The sequence below is a fragment of a genome, unplaced genomic scaffold (genome assembly GCF_019419815.1).
Source record: "Pyrus x bretschneideri cultivar Hongxiangsu unplaced genomic scaffold, Pyrus_bretschneideri_v1 Contig26, whole genome shotgun sequence".
Lineage (NCBI taxonomy): Eukaryota > Viridiplantae > Streptophyta > Magnoliopsida > Rosales > Rosaceae > Pyrus > Pyrus x bretschneideri.
Genome location: NW_025999568.1, coordinates 828,015 through 840,639, shown reverse-complemented (window position 1 = coordinate 840,639; position 12,625 = coordinate 828,015). Strand labels below are relative to the sequence as shown.

The 12,625-nt window shown below is 37.4% G+C and overlaps 2 protein-coding genes and 1 non-coding gene across 3 annotated transcripts; 2 read left to right on the top strand and 1 right to left on the bottom strand.

The window, feature by feature from the left end:
- The first annotated feature begins 4,536 nt into the window (after positions 1 to 4,536).
- LOC125478698 (26.5 kDa heat shock protein, mitochondrial-like) lies at positions 4,537 to 5,030 on the top strand. The gene is given in 2 exon segments (XM_048587127.1): positions 4,537 to 4,861; positions 4,864 to 5,030. Coding segments are annotated over 2 exon segments (492 nt in total).
- Positions 5,031 to 8,592: 3,562 nt separating this feature from the next.
- LOC125478697 lies at positions 8,593 to 9,522 on the bottom strand. Its single transcript, XM_048587126.1, has one exon. It carries the CDS (start codon positions 9,520 to 9,522, stop codon positions 8,593 to 8,595), a length of 930 nt encoding a protein of 309 aa, XP_048443083.1.
- Positions 9,523 to 10,294: 772 nt separating this feature from the next.
- On the top strand, positions 10,295 to 10,403 carry LOC125478756. Its single transcript, XR_007259521.1, has one exon. It is a non-coding gene; the product is annotated as a small nucleolar RNA R71 (small nucleolar RNA).
- Positions 10,404 to 12,625: the final 2,222 nt, after the last annotated feature.

The window sequence follows — 12,625 nt, the reverse complement described above, 5'->3', positions numbered from 1 at the left end:
TCCCTTTTGCATCTCCAGCACCAAAACATGCATTCCCATTAATTAAACCATTCAGCCACATTTATACCCACAACATGCCCATGCCGTGCACTTTCATACCCCTTTCCAGCTTTGTACAACCAATTCCAGGTTGTCCACTTCATCCTTGCAGCCATTCCACATGCATCTTCAATTAAATTAGCCACATGCATTCATATTTCCCTTGTGTCGTGCATCACCATCCCAGAAATCCACCCATCCCATCATCATTCACACAAACACAATCATTGCCGTGACTCCCCCTCCACTTTCCAGCATCACATTTCCAGCTTTGCACATGCATTCACTTAACCTAGCTGTCATGTTCCCTCTCCCATCCATTCATCTCCCTATAAAAACCATACTCACTTCACACAAGATACACTTCTTCTTGACTTCATTCCATCATTTCCCACACTCTAGCCGCTCCACCTCTGTCCATTTCCTCTCCCATTTGCAGAAACCATTCAACTCTAGCCGCTCCACCTTCATTTACAACACAATTGGAGAACCAACACCAAAGGCAACTCTTAAAGGATTTCGACATCAGTTTTGCTCCAAGGGTTTCTTCTCCTTAATTCTATGTTCACTCATGTTGTATATTTTTATGTCAAACTTTCTGTAAACATGAAGTGTGACTAATCTCTTTCTAGGGATTCGATGTAGCCTTGCAAGATTGCCATGTAGTTAATTCAGAATGCTCAGTTAATCCATCTATTTCTTGTTTCATTCTCTGATTTAATTGTGACTTGGTGTGTTGATTTTAATGTTTGATCACCAGTTGAATTAACCACAGGTTGTTTAGCCAAGAGTAAAGCACACATCATGCATATTCTTGGTGGATATGTGAATGAATGAAGGGAATGTTTTGCAAACAACCTGCCGAGTGTTTCCTTTGGTTTTATGAAAGTTTCTTGTGCGTGACACATTCTTGATTAGGAACCAAAGTTGCACATCACAATTAGGTTCATGATTAGGAACATTTGATCAAATCCACACATCATATGGTTGATCATATCTAAGTGAAACAAACCCAAGAAAGAGGTAGATGGCTGAGTATAAACTGACTTAACAAACATGGACTTGGCTTAGCAACGGTGAAACCGAATCCCTAGCTTCATCTCCATTGGTGCTATCCCATTTTATTAGTTGTTGATTCATTTATTTGTGTTTACTTCAATTTCTTGTGTTTTCAAGTTACAACAACAAATCTGCCTAATTTGATTAGTTTTATTTCTCTAATAGAGTTCTTACACAACAAGTAGTTGTATAGGTTCAATTAGTCCCTGTGGATTCGACACCCTTACTTGTGCCATTATACTAAACATATTTTAGCACTAGGAAGGAACACAACAACAAAAAATGGCGCCGTTGCCGGGGACTGATTTCAGTCCCTTATAATTGCTTGTTTTGCTATTAAACCTTGTTCTTTTCATTTTAAGTAGATTTCTGATTTTTATTCAAACTTGTTTTATCTTGTTTCAGGTAGTATATGTCAAATACACTTGCTGAATTAGGCCAAAGAATTGAACGGTTAAAGGGCAACAATTGGGACAGCTTTGTTCCAACAAGTTCATCCATTGTCCGTGAAGAAGAGGAAGAGAAGTCGTCTAGTTCAACAAGTGAAGGATCTGAGCACGTTAATTGGGAAAGAGAAGAAGAGATGGTGGGCAACCAAGATGAGCTTCGAGCTTTGGAGGACTTTGCTCAACCAATCATAACAAACTCACCTTCATGCATCTTGCTGCCCACAGAAGCTAGAAACTATGATCTTAAATCTTCACATTTCCATATGCTTCCTTCTTTTTATGGCTTACCTAATGAAGATCCTTTAGCTCATATTAAAGAATTTTACAACGTTGCGAGTGGTTTACCTTTACAGGGAGTAAGTGAAGCAAATCTGAGGATGAGAGTGTTCCCTTACACCTTGAAAGATAGGGCTAAGGGTTGGTTGATGACTCTAGTACCTGGTTCACTCACCACGTGAATCAGTTGCTGTTGGTGAAGTTGGATCTTCTTGAGTTTGGATAGTTTTAGTTTAGGTTTTGTTTTTGTAGCAAAGGTGAGTAACTTGGGAGGTTGTTCTAACTGATTTGAGTCTCATATCTACTAAATCATTAATTAGTTCTTGGTCACGACTTATTATGTCTATTGAAGTACTTCCTGAAAAAGAATGTCTAACTGGTTCTTTAGGCCTAGTTAATTGACTTAATTCTTGAAGTTGGATGCTCAACTTTCTAGCTAGAGTGTTGAAATTAATTTATCTGTACCATCAAATTATTGTTCTATGTTGTCTAGATTGACAAAGTTGTTTTGAATATCAACTGGTTTACTTTCATTAATTAGGAACCAATCTAATGGTGGGCTAATGTCTGACCATTTAATGGTTCAACGTATTTTGATATTGGCATTTTCTTAATTACTTTGGATTAATAAAGTGTGTTCTTTGAGACTCTTGGCTATGGTTCGGAAGTTCATGTTTGTACCCGTGCACTTGTAATAGGCTCTAAAAATTAGAGCTAATGGTTGGGCACCTTCCAAGACTTGATAACTAGAAGTTTTTATGCTTAATGTGAGTGCTTTTAACATATGGATCTGTTAGCCTTACGGTGAGGGCTGGAAAACAATCGAAATGGATTGGTCCATTGTATAGGCTTGACTCGATCATTTCAAGAATGCTATCACTAAAGTTAGTGAATCTTGCATCTCAGAGACATAACAGGATAAAGGTGTTGAGCATATAGGTGAAACCTATCCTTAGGACGAGCACAGTCACTCGAGGCTTGGGGGCTACGACCTTTCAACATACTAGTGAGTGGGCTTTTGGTTTTCCTTATATACCTATATACTTGTGGTTTTTCCCAGAAAATGAAATTGAGCGTTTATATTTTTCAAAATACCATGCATAGTCTTTGCCTATTTTATTTATGCATTAGTAGTTGCATATATTTATGATTGGTGTTGCGGACGCACAGGTAAGTGCCAGGTACGTTTATAGTTTATGGTTGTGAATTAGTAGTTATGTGAGATGCATTAAGAGCTCATAAACCTGCACCCTGGTGTTAGTGCTCCCGCCCAGAGTAGGGCACAGTCCTTCATGTGATGTTCACCTCCCACACCACACGCTCATCTTGGATCCAAGTTAGGTGCACAATCCTGTCGTACATACCACTTTAGGTGGTTCCAACTCGTAGGTGACCCGCAATTATTCGCACAGTCTTCACGTGATCGTAGCACTTTTATTTACATCCAGTCTTGTCGTATAGACCATTTTAGGTAGTTCCGACTCGTGTGCAGGTATAGTTGTTGAGATGTGGATTTGAGCTCTAGATTCCGTACAGGTCATGTTAGGTGACTCTAGCTAACATATATTCTGCATCGATTGACATTACCTGGGTTACCTACATCATATGTTGAGTTAGTTGACGTGGCTTGCATACATACATATTTGTGAATGTTGCTACTCTAAGCATAGTTGTGATATATTTATATATTCTATTTTCTGGGAAATTATACAGGTTTTACGGAGAAGGGTTAGAACTTTTGAGAATGAAATGATTTTGAAAATCTTTGTTATTACCGACTCACACTGCGCCCCTCTAGGTTCTAGTTAGAAGCGCTTTGGTGGCTCACAAGAACTTTGACGGTGGTTTTGACAAAACATCACAAATGTAGGATCACCTTTGGGTGTTATGTAATTTGTATTCGTCCTACTAGACTGCATTTAGGCTTTCTGTGCTCTGATTATTGTTTATCACACTTAGTCTTACGCTTGCGTATTACTATAACTAGCTTCTATAGTAGTTTGGTTTTTATTTATTCGTACTTTTATTATTATTTTTGCTTCCGAACTGTGCACATGGCTACGTTACCCTCATGTAACGGCCAACACGCCTTGATTTCGGTCGGGGTGTGTTAGCTATTTTTTAGCCCCCTAATAATTAATTAGTTGAAGTTTGTTCTTTAATTTTATTGGTTAATTAAACTACCATATTAAAATAAGGTTTTGGGATCACATTTTGAATGCCACTTATTGCTAAATGACTAAGCGGTAAGAGAGGGGTGAAAAAAATTAAAGGAAAGATTATTGGAAGAGGTAAGAGAGGGGTGTGTATGAAAAGAAGTGTTTGAGGTGAATAGAATGTGAAGATTGAAATAAAATGAGGTAAGATAGTATGGAAGAGTGAAAAGGATGTGAGAAATGGTATAGAAATGTTTTAAGTATTTATAAAAATAAAAAAAATTAGAATTTTTAATTTCATCTAAAACAAAAAATTTCCAGCTACGCCCAATCGAGAGGGCTGGATTTTGGCTCGGTGGGTTCCAAGAGTTTTTACCCCAAACCTCCATTGGAGATGAGTTTTGTGTCAAAAAGGGCTATCCATTGGCCTATGGCCCTATGGATGGCTCGGTTGGAGACAATCTTTGTGTAAATAATATTATTTGTTAAAAAATAAGTGTAATTCAGATTCACTGTATGTAGTATGTCACCTTGTTTTTCATGGTCATCTCTCAAATATGACTCTCGATGAAATGGTTGAAAAAACACAGCTCAAAAGTGAAATTTCTAATGCATTAATTATTTTGGACTTCCTAGAATTCTTCCCCTCAGGCCTTGGAAATGCACTTGTGGAAGCAACTGAGAACATAAATAGGCTGCTTGACAACCTAAACATATCACCATGGTCGCTGTCCGGCCGTGTCAAAGAGCAAAACGATAGCTACAAACTGCGGTACGATGTTCCAGGGCTTGCCAAGGAGGATGTGAAGATCATTGTGCATGACGGGGTTCTGGAGATCAAGGGAGAGCGCAAAGACGAGGACGAGGAAGGGTCGGATGATGAGTATATTGGTCATCAATGAGCTATGGTTACTATAGCACAACTCTCAATTTGCCTGATGATGCCAAAGTTGATGATATAAAGGCAGAGTTGAAGGATGGGGTGCTGAGCATTACCATTCCTAAAACTGACAAGCCTAAGAGGGAGGTGAAGGAGGTCAATATAAATTAATGTCGCAATCTGATGATCGAAAATTATTATTTGTGTGAGAGTGTGTGTGTGCGCTTTTGTGTTCGTGTTGAGATGAATGTCTATCTGTTCTTGTGGAAAGACCTATGTTTGAAGAGTAGAGCTAAATAAACTCATGCGACGACTCTTAATCTTAAAGTAGCCTTTGGAATAAATACAACTTAATTACTTCTCTTTCAGATGAGAGGTACTTAAATGCATTTTCTTGCACCATTACTTTTCTCCATAGGTAGAAAAGATTTATAGCGTTTAGCAAGTCCAAGTATTGTTCACATGAGGATTCTAATTCAATCTCTAATTTGATAAACTAAACCAAATCTAATTATATTAAAAACACACAAACCCAAAAATACAAACCCAAACAACAAACTAGACTCGATCTTAATTAATAATTCAATCAAAGATGTGAAGAGTTTGTTGTGATGATTTTATAAACGAACAAAAACAGAACCTTATAAAAACTAAAATTAAAGAGAAGAAAACGTTGTGTTTTAAGGCAAGTGATGAAAAAGTCTAGGGATTCGGAATCAGCCACAAGCAATCTAATTTAGGTTTCAATGCATTCAATGGATCTTTCAATTATTTAGATGATAATTCCCGTATCTAAGTCCTTGTTAGGCATATTAGACCATAGTTTTCCTTAAGTGAATGATTCTCTCCTAGTTTAGGCAGAGATCGTATATCCTAACATGCAGTCTATCCTAGTTAAGGCATAAATTTAACAAGTATGACTCTTTACACTCTAGAAAACAAGGGAACCAAGCAAACCATTATTCTTCATCAAGCAATAATGTAATTTACCACACTTAACCACAAGAAGCTAATTGAATTATATTGCTAGTTCAACCTCAAATTCATCTTCCAATCTTACTAGATGCAAAGTCTTAAGGTGATCAATCAAAGAACTCAAACAAAAAGTAACAATTCAAACAGTGATTAAGCATTCATCTAAAAGAAACTAGAAATCCAATGAATAACATTAAAAACCATAAATATCCATGCTAGGGCATCATCCTAACCCTAGAAAAAGAGTTTAGTTACACATAGAATACGAAAACATAATTAGGAATCTTAAGAACATGAAAAACTTATGAAAGATGAAGATGGAATAACAAAGATGGTCGGTGGCTGCTCCTTCTTCCAAAAACATGCAGAGAATACTCCCAAGGTTTTTAGCTCCTTGGACTCCCTTTATACAGTAGACAAATCCTAACATAATTAGGTCTTGTGATATCCTTTGTATTGCATGATTGATGATATGGCGAATCAACTTCCCATTTATTTACTTCAAACCCATTTGAAATAGGATTAAAATCAGCTCAGCACGTTCTATCTTGGGCTTTGGGCTTCGACTGAATGAAGACTTGAAAAACCCAACAGACTTTGCAATTTCCGCGTAGACTTGGCTGACCGATGTCTTGTATGAAAATCTTCATAACACCATTTAGGAAACTCGGAATCATGAACCGTAAAGTTCCTCTGAAAGCTAACTTCCATATCTTTCTAATGGTCCAAGGCTCAACAGCTGGTTCATTCTGAGGAAGTACAGTTTAATCCGTAAAGTTGGGTGATCTGCACAAGCAGCTTCTGCTTCCAGCATGCCAAACTCATTTCAATAGCAAAAGTGCTTATTTTTCTTCTTTCTTCCTCTTCACTCATCAAATCTAAGAAAAACATAAAACTAGTGAAACAAACTAAATTCACTACAAATCATAACAAGAATCTAAATTAAAGGGCATTAAAATGTCTGCAATATTGGTCGTATCAAATACCCCCAAACTTAGACTTTGCTTGTCCTCAAGCAAACACAACAAAGACTCAAGATTAAATTTAAACAAAACACAATGCAGTTAGACTTTCCAAATATATTCCTCAAAGATTACAGGGAAAATACAGCTCAAAGAATAGAGAAACATTGTAAGGATTCTACACATGATTCAAAAGTTAACAACACCTTGCACAACCATTCATCCGGTACGTGTATGACTAGCCAATAATTAGCACAACACTTGCAATTCGGATAGGTATATGCAAACAAATGTAATATGAGTGATCTCTGGATAATGAATGTATTGAACCCCATAGGCTTGCTCTTCATACCATCTCTCCACTAATGTAAATCAATGTAACACCAAAGATCAAATGGACTTTACAAAGGTTGTAACGTTAGGCTAGGTTATTGGCTATGAAAGAAAGGATAGGGAAAAACTAGAACCTGAGATATACCAAGACTTCTTCATACGTAATTCAGTCGAGCCTCTTTTGAAATATGATTCTTGGCGTCTAGGACTCATGTTGTAGGAATAGAACAATTTCAAACTTTTTTCTTTTTTTACTTCGCTTTTTTTTTTTTTTTGCAAAATTGAGTAGTAATATGACACCTGGTACCTCGGTACATGCCGCATCTTTGATGTACACTCAACCTTTATCACTGTCTTCATCATCTTGGTATTCATCTCAAGCTATAAGGTGTGGCTAATATAGGTTAAATGGGTATAGATTAATGTGGGTGATGAAAGAAAGGCTAAGTGTTTGGCTTCAAAGGGCTAACTAAGGATAACATAACATAAAGGGTTAAGTAGAAAGGCTCAAACAGTCTAAAGATGGCCAAAATCATCTCCCTAATGTTACATGATTTAGGATTTCACCTCGAGAGATATTGAAACAAGTTCTAGTGTTCGTTGAGATCTTAATGATTACTTAATCTGCATATAATTCTCTTAAGTAAGCAACAATTGCATTAACCTTGGCTAAGTGCATGAGAAAGGTGTAAAGAATGATCTTATAAAGCATGGCTAACCAAAAAAAAAAAAGAAAAACAACTAACAAGAACCAAAATTAAAAAGAAAAACTTTGAAAACTCAGACTTCCAAGTTATGATAATCAGTTTCAGACCTTTGCTTGGTTTTTGACGTGTATTTCACAAAATACAAGGCAGAATTACATGTTCTTTATATGGTTGGATTCAGAACGGAAAATTGAAGAGAATCGTTAACCAAAACTCAGAAACAGCAACAGACCGTTCCAGAATTTAATAAAACAGAGAGCCTATGTTTACTGACACAAAACAACTAACTGAAAAACTATCAAAATGAGATCCCTCCCCCAAACTTGAATAGCGCATTGTCCTCAATGTGAAGTGAAATAAAAGGCATGCACTGAGTTAAACAAATAAGGAAAAGTATAACTGACTAAAAATAATCAGAAAAATAAAGAGTAAACTTTAGAACTCCCCTGGTCATGATGAAGTCCACTCTTAAGCACACAGCAAGTTCCATCTTCCTTCTTCAAAAACTTGGGTTGCCTCCTAAGAAGCGCTAAGTTTTAAGTCTTCAGCCGGACATAGCAGTCTTTATTTAGGATCATTGAGGTACAAAACCTCCTCATTCATTTGTGGGACAGGTTCCAGGTATTGCTTCAAACGATGGCCATTCACCTTAAATGTCAAACCATTCTTCATATCTTGAATGTCCACAGCACCATGGGGATACGCTTGCACAACGAGATAAGGTCCAGTCCATCTAGATCGAGGCCTAGTGGGAAATTACTTGAACCTTGACTTTTTCCACAAAACTTTTTGTTTTGGTTCAAAATATTTCCGAAGTAGAGCTTTGTCATGAGCAACCTCGAACTTCTCTTTCATTCGATTCATAACATCCTGCACAGTCATGGTGAGTAAACGAGCTTTTACACCAATTTTAGTACCTGCAGTAGCCATGAAAGGTCTACCAAGAATGAGAGGTAGCTCATTGCCTGGAATTTCAGCTTCTTCCATGTCCAAAACAATGAAGTCAGCAGGGAGAATGAACTGATCAACCTTGACAAGTACATCTTCAATAATGCCCATTGGATATTTCACAGAATGATCAACAAGTTGCAAAGACATGGAACAAGGCTTTAACTCCCCCAAACTTAGATGTTTGTACACAGAATAAGGCATAAGATTGACACTTGCTCCCAGGTCAAGTAAAGCTCGTTCAAATTTTCTTTCTCCAATAATGCACGGAACTGTAAAGCTTCCTGGATCCTTGAGTTTTGGTGGCAATTTTCGTTGAAGCATTGCACTTACCGTTTCTGATAACATCACCTCTTCATGTTTTCCATACTTTTGCTTGTGAGTACACATTTCCTTCAAGAATTTTGCATATGATGGAACTTCTTTGATGGCTTCAAGCAATGGAATGTTGATTTGAACTTTCTTGAATTGGTCCAATATATGCCCCGGATACTGATCTTTTCTTCCCTTCTGTGCACGCTGAGGGAATGGTAAAGGATGATCATACACCACATCCTTAAGTGTTGGATCAAATAAAATTCTTTTTGGCTCAGATGGTGGCTGTTTTGAACTTTTAAAAGAATTATTATGCTGCTGGTCATTCATATCTGTTCCCCTCTCCTTCTCCTTTTCAACTTTCTCATGCTTCTCTACTTTGTTGTCGATCATCTTCCCACTTCTCAAGGTTGTAATGGCCATCACATGCTCATTATTTCTTGGATTAATTTATGTTTGGCTTCGAAATTGCCCTTGTGCTCACTCCAATTTGTTCAAAGTAGTAGCTATTTGTCCTAACTGAATCTCAAAATTATATTGAGCCCTTTCCAACACCGCATGACAAGCGATACAACTTCTTGTTCATACCGGTCGGTTTTCTTGAAGAGTTGAGATAGCATGTCCTTGATAGAAGGGTCTTCTTGTTGAGTTGGAGGAGCTTGATAAGGCTGCTGATATTGCTTTGTTGAATTGGATGGTCCCATGGTATTTTGCGAATCTCTCCAAGAAAAATTCGGGTGTTCTCTCCATCCCAGGTTATAATTATTGGAGTACGGATCATTTCGGGGCCTCCCACTAAATGCATTGACCTCTTGTATGCTTTCTAGATTAGGATTTGCTGGACAATTTTCCATGTCATGGGCGATGCTTGCACATAAGGTACATGGCTGCGTGGCTATCTTGCTTACTAGCAGTGTGAGAAGCTTCGTGAGAGCTGCCACTTGTGCCTCTAATTAAACCTGTCCTTGCATCTACTTCATAAAGGCCTTCTCTTTTTGTTGATGATGTAGTTGGAACTCTCAAATCTTTTGTAGGAAAATTCCCATGCTCATAATTTTCACATATAGTTTCGAAGGCATGTATGGAGTCTTTTGGAGTTTTGTCCATCAAGGTTCCACCAACTGTTGAATCAACCAAACTCCTACATTGAGAGTTCAAAACTTTGTAAAAATAATGAACCTTCTGCCAAGTGTTGAAACCATGAAGAGGACATTGAAGAAACAAGTCCTTATATCGCTCCCAACTTTCATGAAACTGTTCACCCTCTTGTTGGCGATAACTCGTAATTTCATTGATCAAAGTATTGGTTCTCCGAGCAAGGAAGAATTTGGACAAGAAATTCTAGGATAAATCTGTCCATGTGTCAATGGAGGCTTCAAGGAGGGAATCCAACCAGCCACTTGCTTTATCCCTCAAAGAGAACGGGAATAAATGAAGTCGAATTTGTTCCTCCCTAACATTGGTAAAGGTGAATGTCGAGCATAGCTTGAAGAACGCCTTGATATGATGGTACGGATTTTCCTCCTCCTTCCCATAAAACATAGGCAACAGTTGAATTATTTGTGGGCGAATCTCGAATTGCTGCGCAATGGGGGCCAATACAATGCACGACGGCACGTCGTACTTTGTTGGTTTTGTGTAGTCACGCATAAGCCATGGTTGTGGGGGTGGCAATGGTGGAGGATTGTCTCTACCATTATTGACTACTTCCCCCATGGCTGGTTCTTGAAACACTCGCTGTCTCCGCTGTTCTCTTAAAGTATGCTCAAGTTCTTGATCTATTAGACTCAACTCAAGTTGCAACGAACGTCTACCTTGCATATACGATCAGACTTTGCTCCTTGTTTTACTACTGCTCGGTATTTTACGCAGCTTAAATATCCAATCGTTGATCTATTTTTTTGGGTTGAAAACTAGACTTCTGGGGCTTTCCAACGATATAAAATGTGCCTGGTAATAGATCGAATGGTTCAGTCCAAAACTGTGTCGAAACAGTGATGCAAAAACTAACATAAAACAGTGACGAAAATTTACTTTTACTTATCTTAATAGTTATGACTCTTATTTGAAAATAGAGAACAAAACAAAATCAAATTGAATAAACTACAATAAACGACTTATTAGATATGGAATAAGATATCAAGTTGCGGGACACAATTAGAGTCCCCGGCAACGGCGCCAAAAACTTGGTGTAAACTTGCAAGTGCACAAGATAGTCGTAATATAGCATTTAGCAAGTCCAAGTATCGTTCTCACGAGGATTCTAATTTAATCTCCAATTTGATAAAGTAAACCAAATCTAATTATATTAAAGGCACACAAACCCAAACAACGAACTAGACTCGATCTTAATTAATAATTCAATCAAAGGTGTGAAGAGCTTGTTGTGATGATTTTGTAAACGAACAAAAACAGAACCTTATATGAAAACTAAAATTAAAGAGAAGAAAACATTGTATTTTAAGGAAAGTGATGAAAAAGTCTAGGGATTTGGAATCAACCACAAGCAATCTAGTTTAGGTTTCAATGCATTCAATGGATCTTACGATTATTTAGATGATAATTCTCGTATCTAAGTCCTTGTCAGGCACATTAGACCATAGTTTTCCTTAAGTGAATGATTCTCTCCTAGTTCAGGCAGAGATTGTATATCCTAACATGCAGTCTATCTTGGTTAAGGCATAAATTTAACAAGTATGACTCTTTACGCTCTAGAAAACAAGGGAACCAAGCAAACCATTATTCTTCATCAAGTAATAATGTAATTTACCACACTTAACCACAAGAAGCTAATTGAATTATATTGCTAGTTCAGCCTCAAATTCATCTTCCAATCTTACTAGATGCAAAGTCCTAAGGTGATCAATCAAAGAACTCAAACAAAAAATAACAATTCAAACAGTGATTAAGCATTCATCTAAAAGAAACTAGAAATTCAATGAATAACATTAAAAACCATAAATATCCATGCTAGGGCATCATCTTAATCCTAAAAAAAAGAGTTGAGTTACTGATAGAATACGAAAACATAATTAGGAATCTTAAAAACATGAAAAACTTCCAAAAGATGAAGATGGAATAACAAAGATGGTCGGTGGCTGCTCCTTCTTCCAAAAACATGCAAAGAATCCTCCCAAAAGAACCCACCCCCCCCCCCCCCCCCCTTTTTTTTTCTCGTTGGACTCCCTTTATATAGTAGACAAATCCGAACATAATTAGGTCTTGTGATATCCTTTGTATTGCATGACCGATAATGTGGCGAATCAACTTCCCAATTATTTACTTCAAACCCATTTGAAATAGGATTAAAATCAGCTCAACACATTCTATCCTGGGCTTTGGGCTTCGACTGAATGAAGACTTGAAAAACCCAACAGACTTTGCAATTTCTGCGTAGACTTGGCTGACCAACGTCTTGTACAAAAATCTTCATAACACCATTTAGGAAACTCAGAATCACGAACTGTACAATTCCTCTGAAAGCTAACTTCCATATCTTTCTAATGGTACAAGGCTCAACAGCTGG